This window comes from Dermacentor silvarum, chromosome 9, assembly GCF_013339745.2.
Source record: "Dermacentor silvarum isolate Dsil-2018 chromosome 9, BIME_Dsil_1.4, whole genome shotgun sequence".
In the NCBI taxonomy this organism is placed as follows: domain Eukaryota; kingdom Metazoa; phylum Arthropoda; class Arachnida; order Ixodida; family Ixodidae; genus Dermacentor; species Dermacentor silvarum.
Genome location: NC_051162.1, coordinates 121,296,009 through 121,311,686, shown reverse-complemented (window position 1 = coordinate 121,311,686; position 15,678 = coordinate 121,296,009). Strand labels below are relative to the sequence as shown.

Here is a 15,678-nt window from a genome sequence, read left to right as displayed (position 1 = left end):
ATTGCCTTATTAGTTTCCCACTTTCCAAGATTGAATTTTTCTAAATTTATAATTCATGGAAGAAAAATAAATCGGAAGGTAAACACACAAATTCACAATTATATTAATATTCAAAATTTACTTACACAATTTTGCGTCTATCCTTTGCTGTATTTTATTAAGTACATATTACTATTCCTGTCTAGGCAAGGCTGACCTAGTATAGACTGCTTTATTTCTTTTGTCGGTTCATTTGTCATCTTCAATTATTTTGCTTTCTTTATTTAGCTATAGGACAGCCTAGACGTCAGTGTCACGTGATCACTCTGGAGGAATTGCCATGGACCTGGCAGTTCAATATAAAGGAACAAATGTAAAAATTCAAACAAAATTAGGAAATAGGTAGAAGATAATCAAGTGTTAGATTGTAATGATTTTACGAAAAGAATAAATGAACGCAAGAAATACAGATAATCGAAATCAATTACGTAGAAACTTAATGCTGACCTTCGCTGGCATCGCGAACCTTCCTGTCACTGTGCCGAAAGGGGGTCGAGGCCCCCAAAGATAATAAAATCAGAACATTTCAGAGGAAGCTATAGCTCGCGGCAACTCGGATGCCACCTATTAAAATACATGGGAAACGCTGAAGCACTTTCATTAAGCAATACCTGGACCAATTTGACAGAAACTTGTTTCAAAGGGAAATATAAATTAATACCTAAATGTAGATTCGGCTTCCACAATTCAATTAATCTTATTTTCCGAAAATTGGCGTGTTTCTTTAAACACAAGTATCAGTTTAAAAATACGTAATAACGCACCAATAAAGAATAAAGTTCTGTAAACTGCATGTGCTGCGTCTAGAGAAAATTTGACACATTAGCAACTTGCGTGAATTTGTTAAATGTTTAGGAGGGTTCCGAAAAACTTCAACCCACAGACGTATATTTCATAGCGATGTATATTACATTACTTTTGTCCGCTTTAGATGCATCAGGCGCAGTTCACGGAATTGTTATAATTTTTCATTTTTGGAATTGTAAACATGAGTTTCGTCTTTTTTTTTGTTTCGCGAAGTTTTTCGCAAAACAATTTTCACCAATTTTTTACTCAAGTTGACAAGTCGACTAAATCGAAATTCCGCTTCTTAGCTTAGTCACTAGATAACTTTTTATCAAATGTAACAAACCTCATCAAACTCTGGGCAGTGGTTGCTGAGAAAAGCGATTTCTTGGTTATATGTTTAGGCCGAAGCCGCCGAGCTAGAGCTTCCTCTTAAATCTAGTCTGTCTTAACGGTGTGGCAAATGTTCTTTTTGATATTGGTAAATGTTTGCGAATAAACGACAAAATGATAGTTCATGTTTCACATAAAAGTAACATGGAGCTGTTCTGAGGAAGGCTGTTCATCTTCTGTTCTCGTTTCTACAGCGCAATCAGCAAGGATATACAGCGTGCGTCCGTACACCCACTCTCCTGCCTCAAGTTCAGCACGACTATACTCCTATGTCCTACCGTGTTACATATGCATTTTCTCGCCGCTGTGGCCCTGCTGGCAGACTGGACTTTCCTGCTCACCCGGCACCGCTATTGGTAAGTGTCGAGTACAGACGACTCGTATTATGGCTGCGTCCTCCAGTGGTTAACAAATAAGCACTGTGTCATTCCAGGTTCTGAACTGCTGTTTCCGATTGCGGCCCACAGGGATGCGCAGCCCACTCCTACACATTGACTCTCCGGTCAACGCTTCAGAAGAGATTACTTCGAGCACCACTCGTCCTGTGACCGACCATGTTTACATAGCGCCATTCTCTTGCCGATGGCAACCTGCTGGCATATTGGACTTAGCCTGGCGCCCTTTCACTTAATACTGGTAAATATCGTATACATACGACTGTTCTGCGACTGTCTTTTCGAATGACCAACGAACATGCCTTGTGTCGTTTCAGGTTACCAGTGTTTATTATGGCTTGTGGCGCAAGAGAATGTTCCAGCATGCTGACCTACAAGAACACTCCCGTCCTTAGCTCAAGAGTGACTATCTTCCAACCGATCGTCCTGCCGCAGACTTTATACAGCACGCTTCTTCTGATCTGTGAAAAGCGTCGTGCACTTTGGTATTGGCAGTATCCTGCACTGCGTTGACGGCGTGTTAATCTTCTTAAGGTTTGCGGTGTCATTGCCGTGCGGCGACCGTCCGTCGGATGGACTCCTACAGTGTTTCGCTGGTGCCTTTTCACGCAGGAGTATTTCATAAGATTATTGTAGCAATGTTTTCTGCTTTGAAATAGTGGTAGATTGCTCAGAGAATGAATGGCGCTTCTGCAGTTAGGTCTGGCTACGTGTACGTGGAAACCACCCAGTTTTTCATAGGAATTGTTGGTGTCTTCATGAGCTGATCTGCAAAATTTTGGTGGCGAGAGTAATGGACATTCATTGACATTGTGCACTTTTGTAGTAGTACGTTGAAATTGGTGTGTGTGTGTGTGTGTGTGTGTGTGTGTGTGTGTGTGTGTGTGTGTGTGTGTGTGTGTGTGTGTGTGTGTGTGTTACCCGTTTATGCACGTTTTGGTTCATTTCGTATGTGCACACCTATTCCATGCCGCCCTTTTCTTCGGTGGGGAACGGACGTATGACCAAGTTTTGCTTGCTATTCGACGCACTTCCAATTTCTTATTCTTCGGTAGAATTTCCAGTGTCACCGTTGTCAACAAAACCCGTTAATGGTTCACTTTTCCCGATTCATCCCAGTTGAAGGTGCCTGGTTTGATGGTTTACTATCGTCTATGGACATCCGCTTTTGGATTGGTTGAACCACTCGTTTCTTTAGCTTTGGTCCATGTGTTGATCTCGGTGCTCGTTTCAGCATTCAGCGGATTTTTTCAGGCAGCTTTCTCGTATCGAAAACGAAGGCTTCGTATACATTCTCGGTTCTTCCACGTCGCCCATCATCGATTCGAAAGATCAACATGCCACTACAGAAGCACACAATGTCAATGAATGGGAAGGGAAGAGTAATTACTCTCGCCAACAAAAAATTGCTGATTGGTTCATAACAATTGCGTCCATTTTAAAACTGGTTGCTGGGAAAGGTTGCCATGTTCGCTGTTTCTAGTTTTTTTGATTTGCTGATTCATTAAATGCTTTTATGGATTGGTCCGCAGGGTTTCTTTCACGGGGTATGGGGCCGCTCTTCAATAAACCTATTTGATGTCGACTTGGGTCACTGGGTATGTCACTGAGTATGTTCTGTGCGCATCGCGAACGCGTGGCCGGGCTTTCCTTTCACGAAGGAAGCGAGCCTTTCATTATTTTCAGACGAAAGCCTTAGCCGGCTCGTGGGACAAAAAAAAAAAAAAAAAAAACCCGATATCCGGCGTTATGGCACCAGAATTCATAGGGAGTCGAACCGACGACCTTTGGACGGACCGACGACGTTTGGAGTTAATTAGGGTCAAGTTATGACAAGGTAGAGGTAAGGAACACGAGCCCGCCATCTTTGGTTGGAGAAAACAATAGAAAGTAAAACATTAGAATGAAAATGTCAAGTAATGTAATGAATGTCTCGGGAGCGGGCAGGCTTTCGCCTTCATCCTGTTTAGCGTATACGTATCTGGTGGCACCCACCCATACTTGTACAATTTGTTGCGCATGCGTGCCGTCGCATCATCACATAACAAGGGAAGAAACCACGATATAAGGCTCTCGCATATTAAAGAACGGCTTGCATGAATTCGTACGCTGACCAATGCAAGTTTGTCGGAGCTTCGCTAATACAGAGACGTTCTTTTTGATAAAGAATGCCTCCAAGGCACCTGTGCCCAAGGTAAACGCGGTTGCCAAACGAGACGTGAGTACTCCCTTGTGAAATGCTCCACTGGAGTCATTTACTCCATCCTAATATGTGGGGAAATATACATCGGCCAGACGGAAAGGTGTGGCAGCGACCTCTTTGGGAGCATGCTCAAGACGTAAAAAAGTGGCCCGCGTCAACCTAGGGTTGACGCGGGGGGAGGGTTGAATTTTTGTGGGGGTGGCGGGGACTTTGTGTGTGTGTGTGTGTGTGTGTAGGAGGGGGGGGGGGAATTTTCGCCCTTACAGGCGAAAATTGCATCCCCCCCCCCCCCCCCCCCTAGAGCTGCTTAAGTGAAATTCAACGCTATGCCATCGAGCACGCGGTTGGCGCACCTTGAATAAATGCAAGACAATTATGGTGTTTTTGTTAATCAGGAAAATTCGAACTCTAGCTACTTCCTGAACTGTACTGACAATGTGAACCGAGCACTGAAGGCTGAAGGTACACGGACTGGTGGGGCTCGACGCATGGGGGGACGGGAAGGGGGGGGGGGGGTGGTTAGAACACCCGGACCCCCTCCCTCCCCGACGGTGCGCCAGTGCGTGGCTGTGTGCTACCACAGATGGCGTGTACGACACCGCCTGTTGATTACAGGTTTTCTGTGGCGCTACCTGTGACACCCACGCATGCGAAGAAATGAGCCACGCGTGAGCCTATTTGGCACGCAGTCCTATAGATGTTAGCGGCTATAAACAATTTAAGTACCAGACCCCGCGCCGAGAGCATTGTTGCGGGTCGGAGATTTGCATTTATCCCGCCGCTGCTGCCTGTTTGTTGAGACTCGGGTAGTGTTTAGGCCGGTGATTCTTCAGCCAAAGGGATGAGTACGTCCGGGAGTAAGAGCGAGAGAAAAAAAGGGTTTATTTTACATATTTACAGTGGCTCCAAATATCGAAGCCCACTCCATGGGGGAGCACTTTGAAAGTCTCGGCTCACTACATGTCTGAGCACATGTCAGAACTCGTCAGGACACACCACTGCACGTAAGGTGTCTCCTTATAAAACGTAGGTCTTCCCTAGTTAACCCGGCTAGGGAATCATATCACCTTGATGCGACCAATCAGAGGGGTCGTATTGTTCACCGAACTCCGCCTCTAATGTTTCACCTTCGAAGAAAGGACGAGACAATCCGGAAACTGGGGGGTGACACTCCTTCCACGAAAGTCGGTGACTTAGTTTCTTACCCTCCACCGGTCAACTTGCCAGGGTCGGGAGAATGACCTTCACGTTAATCCCCGCTTCTAACGAAGGGTGGCGGTTGTCGGTCGCTTCTAAGTGAGCTTCTTTGTCCGAACGTCACTGCCGGTGTGTGGCCGCGTCGCCAGGTAGGCGGCCGCTGCTGAAGGGGGTGGAATCGGGGGAAGCACCCAAAGAATGCGCACTGCCGAGTTTGGGCGCGTGTTTGCCCGTCTCGTCGGTGTCTGGCACTGTCGCCGTCTGGGCGACGCTCATGAAAGGGCCTGCCTTGGTGGGAAACAAAGAATGCGCCCGGCCGGTTCGGGACGCAACAGCATGCAGTCATAGAAATGATTCCAGGTGTAGGTTACAGAACATTTGGACACAGCTACACTCGATCATGAAAATTTCTGCAAAATTATACCAAGGAAACCGTGGCGTTATAGTGTCTACGGGAGCTTCAGGCATGGAGGAAGGTGACGAACTAGGAGCGACCATTACGTCACACAGCTGCCCTTCGCAAGCCAACTCTCTGTGAAGCCGCACCCTTCCCCCTTTTCTCTCTGAAGAGTCGGCCCAACAGGTGACCATGCTCGGCGACCGCGGCCCAGTGGGCTTAGTTCGCGGTAGGGTTGAACTGACGCAACCTTGCTCAGGAGGTCATTTGCCGAACGCTCTGCCCAGCTTCTCTTTATACATGCTTGTGCGACTTCGGTCGTTTATCGCAACGTATACATTAGTCGTATTCGTTGCAGTCTGCGAGTGCGAGAGCAGTCCACGCTACTGTGGCACCCGTTTTCTTTACGGAAGAGCGTGCGCTGAGCGCGTCAGTGGAAGACACTAAAACTTACAAGGACATGATCACGCGTTGGGCCGACCGTCTTGGTTTCAGTTGTGGTGCGCAATGCCCCCTTCTAGTTACTTCCTTTTTCCGCGGCTGCAAGTATTCGAGTATATGGTGTATCAGCCAGGGTATGGTATCAATTTCTGCTATGTTGTTCACTTCCGCCATGTTGGCGTAATGAGCCAATCAGAGAGGCCGTAGCAGCCCTCTGGACCAATGAGAGCTGACAAGATGGCGAATTCGACAATGCGGTGGTATTTGACAATGCCCCGAAATGAAAACGATCAGTTGGCACATTGAAAGACATGGCCCACTGCCGACATGCGCCGTTTCGTCTTGCCGGCTAAACCGCAGCTTCGCTAGACCGACTCCCGCAGTGCGTCCGGAACTGCGTGATCTCGAATAATGGTCGGAGAAGATGATTCTGGCCTCCGTGCAGTAAACGAGCGGATAAGTGCGGCCGTTGCCATATGCTGCCCCAATCACGCTGTCGTCATCTCCATCTTGGTCACGCCGTCGTAATCGCCGCTTTGTCAGGCATGTTGACCGAAGTATGTCGGCGATAACGAGGAGCAGTATATCGCTACTGCGTATTGATTTCTGCAATCTTATTTATTTGACAATCATGTTCGATGCTTCGCGCAACATTTTTTTCTCTAGAAGAGATGTGATTATGTATCCCCTCAAGACACCTTGTACAATACATTACACATTGCCTTGAACAATTTTTTTTTCGAAATTCACTCGGAAGTGATTAGGCACAATATTCATTCTGGGTATGAAGTACGGCGCATGTGTAACTGTAAAGAAGTGGTTAACTCATATTCTTGTCATCAGCTTTCGAGAAATTTGACACTCAATTGATCTAAACGTCTTTGTCGTCCCAGACGGCCGAAAGCAACCTTGAGGTGGGTTTCGAAATCGGTGAGATTGCGTGAAAATACCGGAAGTGGCAGCAACATGGCAATGTACCATCTTCATCTCTGCGTTTAAGCAATGAAATGCAGTTTTTACCATACCAAACATGAAGAGATAATGGATATATTTTTTTCACGTACATGGGGACATGGAGACGCAGCTTTTGTCATCTAACCGTGATACTCTAATTGTTAAAATTGTTTTTCAAGCTCATAGCATAGCATAGCATAACAGTAGGCAATAAAAACCACCTTGAAGAGCGATTATATCCCATAGTTGTGTTTGGGTCTCAGGAGGATATATATAAAATTAGTAATGGTATACTCTACAGATTTTTTTTTCTCTTCGACGTATTATGTAAGGGTATGTCTAAGGCTGTGCGTGTATCGCACGTGTATTTAGAAGACGGCAGCATTTGGGTTTTATTTAGTGCGTGAAAGTACTTATAAATAAGCGCGAATCTTCTTGTAGTCTTTAACGCGTAATTTGCGCATTTATGTGTGCGTTAATAACGGATGTAGAGTACGAACAGACAGTTCATGGCGTTTGTGCCGCATATGATATTTCAACGACCATTTATTTGGGGTCATCCTGCAGTTAAGTTGGAGGATTATGGTGCTCTATACCTAGACGTGTAATGTTCTGTTCGTTTTTTTTTAGTATAGTAATCTGAAGGTCGTAACTTCGAATCATACTCCAGTCCACTACATTTTCAGGCATGGAGTGGCGCCTGACACCGACAAAAAAAAACCGCCGAGAGCTAGTGACGCTATACTAGTCAAGGTGCAGCCAATGTAGGAAGGCCCACTAAGCTTCAACAATGTCACTCCCTCACCAGAACAGGAGTTGGCCTCCCTGGTGCAGTATTCGGCCGCTACCTCCGTAATGACTCCTACAATTGACCCATGGCCCTCAGTCCCCAGCGGCTGCGGAGCACCTGATCAAGGTGGCGGTCAGACCTGCTATGTGGCAGAGGGTGCTAAGAATCGCTGGGTCCGGACAGGCCGCCAATGGAAACTGAACCTCGCAACGTTCAACACGCGCACCCTATCGAGTGAGGCTAGTTTAGCAGGGCTATTTGAAGAATTATCAGGTATTGCCTGGGATATTATGGGCCTTAGTGAGGGTGAGAACAACTGGCGAAACTTATACAGTACTGATGAACGGCTACGGCTTCCGCTACAGAGGTCTTCCAGATAAGAGAATTCGGGGTAGGATTTCTAGTCCATAAGGTCATAGCGAGCAACATTGATGAATTCTACAGCATTAATGAGAGGGTCGCAGTCGTCGTAATAAAGCTTAATAGGAGGGATAGAGTGGCTATGGTGTTGGGCTGCTGAGCACGAGGTCGCGGGATCGAATCCCGGCCACGGCGGCCGCATTTCGATGGGGGCGAAATGCGAAAACACCCGTGTACTTAGATTTAAGTGCACGTTAAAGAACCCCAGGTGGTCCAAATTTCCGGAGTCCCCCACTACGGCGTGCCTCATAATCAGAACTGGTTTTGCCACGTGAAACCCCATAATTTAATTTTTTTAGAATGAAGGTAGTACAAGCCTACGCCCCAACCTCCAGTCACGATGATGAAGAAATGGAGCAGTTTAATGAAGGTGTTGAATTAGCAATGAGGAAGGTGCAAACTCAGTATACGGTAGTCATGGACGACTTCAATGCGAAAGTGGGGAAAAAGCAGGCTGGCGAGCAAGCAATTGGCAACTACGGCATCGATTCTAGGAACACTAGAGAGATGTTGGTAGAATTCGCGGGAAGGAATAGGCTCCGAATAATGAATACCTTCTCCAGGAAGCGCAGCAACAGGAAGTGGACCTGGAAAAGCCCTAAAGAAGAAGCAAGGAATGAAATAGATTTCATACTCTCTGCCGATCCCAGCATAGTGAAGGATGTAGAAGTGTTAGGTAGGGTAACGTGCAGTAACCATAGGTTAGTGAGGTCTAGGATTTTTCTCAAGTTGAAGAGAGAAAGAGTAAAATTAGTCAAGAAGAAACAGGCCAACCTAGACGCAGTAAGGGCAAAAGCAGACCAATTCAGGCTGGTGCTCGCAAACAAATATGCAGCTTTAGAACGGGAAGATAAAGACAACATAGAGGTAATGAATGAAACCGTAACAGGGTTGATCTCAGAAGCAGGAATTGAAGTCAGAGGTAAGGCACCAAGGCAAGCAGTAGGTAAGCTCTCCCAAGGAACAAAGGACCTAATAAAGAAATGGCAAAACATGAAAGTGTCAAACTCGAGAGGTCTGGTTAACGAAGCGCTGATATTGCGCTATTGCCGCAGTGCTGCTGACTTCTATGCACTTTAAAGGACATTTTGATCGGTAACGCGCTAAACAAACGTGTGCCGGAACACCGAACAAAGCAGCAGGGCTATTCTCGGCGTAAGGGGACAGAGACATACCTACCTGCATTATGGGCCATAATAACTATGACCACTTAGCGCAAATCGACATAAAAATAAGGTAAGGAAGGGACAAGGTGAGCGCAAACTCTCGACTGTTTATTGTGCACACGGTGCACCGAATATATACCAAAAACCTTCAAACCCGAGTTTTAAACGACATTTGAATTGCCTGTTTTCGACTGGGTTTCCCCGCGCGCTCATTACGTTTGTCGCCGAGTCGCTCCTCCAGAAACTGAAGAAGGCAAAGCACCTGGTGAAGAACGTTGTATGGGCAAGAAAGAGGCACTGTTTCTTTCGAAAGTAGCTTTGCAACAATGACATGCGGTGTGGCATTTTCTTCACTCTGTATTTTTCGATGAGCCCGTTGCGCGGACGCACACGCACACGCACAACACACACACGCACAACGCACGCGCGCACACACTTTCAAAAGGTGCTTAAGGTCGTCAAGAAAGTTGCCGTGAGCTGAAACAATGAGCGCTCGTTAACACACAGGTAGTAGTAATGGTCAGGTATTTTAAAAATAGCAGGAAGGAAATGATGAAAAACACCACTTGCTACGATAACTCATGAGCACCACAAAGAGAGCCATTGACGGCCTTATCCATGCAGTCTCTGTAATCTGAACCTGTACGAGCGGAGAGGCACGGCCTTTCTGTTCCGACATGGGACTAGCCAATGGCTAGCAGGCCACCCTGCCTAGCTTCTGAGGACCTCAATAAAGTTGTTTACTACTACTACTACTACTACTGAACCTGTGTTCACACCGTAATCATTCTCACCCCCGTTTTTATCCATTCTCATTTCCGACCGTGACGCAAGTGATAGCGCAGGGGCGAGAAGTGTGATCCCCACAGTTTTCTCAGCATATAAAGCAGGTGCCGTGCACAGGTGAGTGTTCTCTACATGGTCTGCTCTCCTTTTAACACCGCTGTGCCTGGCCGTTAGCTGTAGCTTGAAGTTCTGTGGCGAGCTTCATTGCACATTTTCAAACTCAATCCTCAGTTTTGTAGCCGCGTCCCCACTGAAACCGGCATCCTCTCTAAACAAACTATCTGCTCTTTCTCTGCTCAAAACGTCTTTTATGACGTCTGCTTCTAGGAGGTCTTTCAGTTATCTGGAAGCGGCAGTCAAAGCTCAGCTGATGGCGCTGTGACACTATGTGAGACATAAATGTTTCACCGCATATCGACCGGGTGAGTTTGCATGGCTGGAATGTTCTTAGAGCTTGGGCTGTTTCATTTGATGGTGGAGGGAAACGTTGGGTGTGAACTCATTAACTTGATGTGCAATGAGATCAAGGTTAAGCGGCGTGTGATCGGATTTCAGTTATAGAATAAATAAAAATAGAATAGAAAAAGCAGTTTATTCGGACATTTGCAAGAGAATGCTCAGAGGCACTGGGCTTAATAACACACTGCTTGGCCTTGTCTAGGCTCCGAGCTCCTGAGACGTACAGTCACCATAAACAATACAAATGTTACACGCGGCAACGCGAGGCGGGTGACACAGAGTAACGACTATAATGACAAACAATAAGAGTGCAAATTTTAAAGCATTATTATACTGCGAGAAAAATGAATATTACCATAGGAGCAGCCGAGGACGGCAGAAAACTAGGTGGAGTGATGAAGTTAGGAAATTCGCAGGCGCAAGTTGGAATCGGCTGGCGCAAGACAGGGGTAATTGGAGATCGCAGGGAGAGGCCTTCGTCCTGCAGTGGACATAAATATAGGCAGGATAACAAGTGCGATTTAATTAGAAATCGCTTAATGAATTTGATATTTTTAGACAACGTATACAAAAAAAAAAGATCAAGGACGGTTACTATGGCATGTTCACTTAATTGTGAACCGTAGTTAGTTCGGCAGTGCAGTGCAGCAAACCGCGTCCCCCTGAAGTTGTAAGTACTACTGTACATGTCACATATTTTTGCATAGATGCATCGCGGCGATCATGAATTTGGGTGGAAACAAGCCGAGAAATCTGAAGCTGTATTATGCGTTGAAAAAGAAGTATCTCCGATCGAATGAAATAGGACATTGAATGTTCGTATCGGCCTTGGCAATAAATAACAGGCATTGCCCGTTTTTGTAGTATGTGGAATCAGAATCAGAATTTATTATTAAAGATTGGGACGTATTACAAGTACTTAGTATACACAAGGATGATCCATAGTCAGAGACTGTATCGGGACCTCATAAGGAAATATTCAGCTGTGTTGCAACAAACCAATCGAGGAGACCATATTGCTGTCGAGATCCTATAACGTTGCGATACAGCGGTGTTTTAAGCCGCACATGCAGCGCGAATTCATATTTGCCTAAATGTCTCAATGATTTCGATAAGAAAGTCTTTGATACCGCAACAGGTTCATTGCAGTTTAAATACTAATCGATGACAATCAAAATTATTAGTGAATTCACGCTCTCAATATTATTATTGTCATGTGTAAAACAGAATTGATCAGAATTTTTGTTTTGTTTCAGGCAGTAAAGTGGACATACTTTGTTTTCAAAACATTTATAACGAAATGGTTGCCGCTTACCCAGCGGCCCAAGTGCTGCAACCACCCGTAACAGTGAACTTCATGGCTACGGCTATTTTCACTCGAGAAAATGTTTCTTGCATTCTCCGCGTATAAAAACTAAAAGGTTTGTTAAAGGTATCCCAAGAAAATCCTTGACAAGCCCTATAAATAAAACGCCAAAAGGTTGACCCTTGGGACACACCATGCATAACGGCTCATAAGTTTGAAAATCCAATTATTTCTGTAAATTGATAGCGATTTCTTAGGGTAGCTCTTAATTGCCATCTTGTCTACACGGCGAGATGGTGGTGATGCTTAGCGGCTGAATATACATTCGCATACTAACATTTACCGGGAACCGTCTATAGGCAGAAAAACTTTGACGAAGTCTCTGTGGAGACGTGTATGGCCGGATTCGCGCATGAAGCAAAGAAAAACAATGGCCACGTATTTGCATGCTTAAATGCAAAGTGACGTGTAAGCGCGAAAGCCTGGTGGGGCTACGCCACCGCGCGACATGCAAGAAACATTTATTCCGCATCTTCTACACAGGTGTCGTGAAGTGGCCCACTGAATAAGCAGTGTTACATTTTGTAAGGAAGGTCGGGCCCCCTTCTGCAGCGCAATTCCAAAAAGGATCAATGTAAAGCTTGTTTTGCATGTACAAAGAAGTATAACATTGCTGACGTCGTCTTCTGTGAACATGGGTTCAAACAAGGCTGTGTTCATAGCTTAACAACATGCACCACAACATCATTCCAACTTGATTCCAGCAGCTTGTTATTTAGATATGTCAAATGAAACTTAGAAATAACTTTCTGCATAAAATTTGCTGTCTAGTCGATATCACAAATTAGGAGTGAGGATCAAGGGCGAATACCTCAGAAACCTCCGATTTGCAGATGACATTGTCCTATTCAGCAATAACGGGGATGAATACAGCAAATGATTGAGGACCTTAACTGAGAAAGTGTAAGAGTGGGGTTGAAGATTAATATGCAGAAGACAAATAATGTTCAATAGCCTCGCAAGGGAACAAGACTTCAGGATCGCCAGTCAGGCTCTAGAGTCTAAAGGAGTATGCTTATCTAGCTCAATTACTCACAGGGGACCCTGATCATGAGAAAGAAATTTACAGGAGAATAAAATTGGGTTGGAGTGCAAACGGCAGGCATTGCCAAATCCTGACTAGGAGCTTACCACTGTCGTTGAAAAGAAAAGTGTACAATCATTGCATTCTACCGGTGCTAACATATGGGGACGAAACTTGGAGGTTAACAAAGAAGCTCGAGAACAAGTTAAGGACCGCACAAAGAGAGATGGAACGGAAAATGTTAGGCCTAACGTTAAGAGACAGGAAGAGAGCGGTGTGGATCGGAGATCAAACGGGGATAGCCGATATTCTAGTTGACATTAGGTGGAAGAAATGGAGCTGGGCAGGCCATGTAATGCGTAGGATGGATAACCGGTCGACCATTACAGTCACAGAATGGATACCAAGAGAAGGGAAGCGCAGTCGAGGACGGCAGAAAACTAGGTGGGGTGATGAAGTTAGGAAATTTGCAGGCGCTAGTTGGAATCGTCTAGCGCAAGACAGGGGTAAGTGGAAATCACAGGGAGAGGCCTTCGTCCTGCAGTGGACATGAATAGGCTGATGATGATGATGACACATCACAAAAGGTTATCTTTATAGAAACCATATTGACAACCCTACCGCACTGACAACGGTATAATCAATCACATTTTGCAAAAATGTAGTAAAATCTAGGGAATTATTTTATCCGAGTTAGGGGGAAACCTGCTTCGCAGCTTGGAAGCACTGTCCCGAGGTACCAATGCTTACAAAATAATGTAAAAATCGAAAGTAATGAAGCTTTATAGCAAACCAAACTTTTCTAAATCAAGAGCATTGAAAACAGCCGTCGTAATGTGCTCGATGTTTTCTTTGGTGTTAAGCTAGGGTTTATTGTCTCAGGGAACTACACTTGGCATAAATGCATCGCACTCTACCTGCAAGAGAAACGGGACAAACTAAGCAATTATAAACAGTTTCAGACCAGAAGACCTACTATGGCCGTGGGATGACAAAAGTCAAATTTCGTGGCCCTTCCGTCTACGGCGGCATGATCGAGCTACGGCAGCTCCTCTATTCAGAGGTAAGCTTAGGACTATTTAATGTATTATTTTTACTCAACATAAAAATACTTGGACGTTTTAGTTTTGCTCGCCGACGTGTAATATGACCGGCTATACAATGTGGCGGAGTGCGTGAATTAGTACGCTAGCGAATGTGGCCTAGCCTGCTCGCCGGATAAGGCCTAAATAAAAAGAATATACAGCAGACAATGCGACAAATCCCTCAAGCTGGAGGTTACGCTTGATAGGCAAGTTATTCCGGAAGTCCAGCCCCTGAGAATACTGGACTTGTGAATACAGTCTAACCACGGTGTAGAATACACGCTCGGATTTCTATCCCCAGCCACGGCCCAGGTGACTCGCATGATCTCCAGAGTCGGAAACAACAAAAGAGGGCTCCAGGAAGAAGATATGGTGAGGCTAGTACGAGCCCTATTGGTCAGCAGAGCCACGTACAGTCTGCCCTACTAGAACCTCCTTCAATCGGAAATTGAGCAGGAAATTGAGCCTTCGCAGAACTTATAAGGTGGCCCTGGGCGTCCTTATAGATCAGCGGCTGTTGCTAGGGCAGGGCACTCTCCGTGCAGAGAAATCGCCAGCATCTCCGTCAGAGACTGCAAACCCACCGAGGCTAAAGAGGTCGCTATTGCTCTAGCGCTAGCCATCGGCAACGCGCGGGGAGAGTGTGACCATAATCGCCTACGCGCAGCAAGCCTGCAGGAACTACCTCAACGGAAGACTAGGCAAGACGGCCATGCGACTCATTCGTCAACACGGTGGGGCAAGCCCCAGAGTACTATCAGATACTAGGGCATCAGGGCATGCAGGGCTTCTTGAGAACCACGCGGCTGGCACGATCACTCGAGGCCACAATTACGGAGAGGAGTCTGAGGCGTGGCTACCGCACCCCTACGGTACGGTGAAATACTGGATCACGTAAGGGGCAGCAGGAGGCAGTATCCCCACCCTAAGCTCAGCAAAGGGCAGGCGTCACGCTGGCGTCAGCTGCAGACAGGCACCTTTCCGTTCCCATATATACTTTTAAAAAGTTCATCGTACCGCGGATATGTGTCCACACTGCGGCGATAAGTCTAAATTATACCACATCACGTGGGCCTGCCAACATAACCCGGCAGTGCCTCCACGCAAAATTCCCCCATTGGAGCAGTGGGAGTCAGCCTTGACAAGCCCAGCCCTGGAGAACAAGCTCGCCTTTATAGTCCCAGTCTGCGAGGTGGCCGCCTCCGTGAGGGTCCTGTACTAGAAGACGGAAGGTCGGAGCGACCCACACTGCTTCTAAAGTGAAGCCTTTTTAGATAAACCATAAAGTTTCCTGCTCTCGTTCTCTCCTTCTTGGGCCGACACACACACACACGCACACGCACGCGCGCGCATGCCCATGTTTACGGGGTACGGGGCGTACAGCGCTTAATTTCGTCTTATATAGTCTTGTTTTAAAGGGGCTTGCACTGAGTCAGCTGCAGACCGTAGGTGCTGGTGAACCAGCACGGTGAGCAGATACGTCTGTTGGCGGCTCGCGCGCCTCGAACACTCTGCAACACAGCCGGCAGTGCAGGGGCATCAAAGCTTTCCTTCGTCCACGGAAGCAGGTTACCTGCGCCAGTAAATATGATCCACAGATGTCATGCTAGGCCCCATGTCAGAGCACCCTCACAGGGAGAAGCTGCGTCCGTGACTTCACATGCAAGCTATCCATAGAATAAAGCTCTCAGCAAAACGCAAAAAAAAACACGCTATAAGTTTAACTTTGTCGCATGGCCACTGTTATGTGGCCTGCAAAGGATCATGCCCACTAGGC

The 15,678-nt window shown here is 46.3% G+C and overlaps 1 protein-coding gene and 1 long non-coding RNA gene across 4 annotated transcripts in view; both read left to right on the top strand.

Moving 5' to 3' along the window:
- The first annotated feature begins 1,412 nt into the window (after positions 1-1,412).
- On the top strand, positions 1,413-3,192 carry LOC119464201 (uncharacterized). The gene is made up of 3 exons (XR_005194406.2): positions 1,413-1,574; positions 1,652-1,854; positions 1,931-3,192. It is a non-coding gene; the product is annotated as an uncharacterized LOC119464201 (long non-coding RNA).
- A 6,755-nt stretch (positions 3,193-9,947) lies between these two features.
- Positions 9,948-15,678, top strand: part of LOC119463870 (retinol dehydrogenase 7) — a 31,678-nt gene continuing 25,947 nt past the window's right edge. Inside the window, exons 1-2 of one of the 3 annotated variants that reach the window (XM_049655968.1) lie at positions 9,948-10,389; positions 13,773-13,879. In XM_049655968.1, coding sequence (XP_049511925.1) covers positions 10,367-10,389; positions 13,773-13,879 — 130 coding nt within the window. In that variant the 5' untranslated portion in view covers positions 9,948-10,366. The remainder of the gene's footprint in view (positions 10,390-13,772; positions 13,880-15,678) is intronic. The other 2 variants (XM_049655969.1, XM_037724692.2) reach the window with 2 other exon arrangements.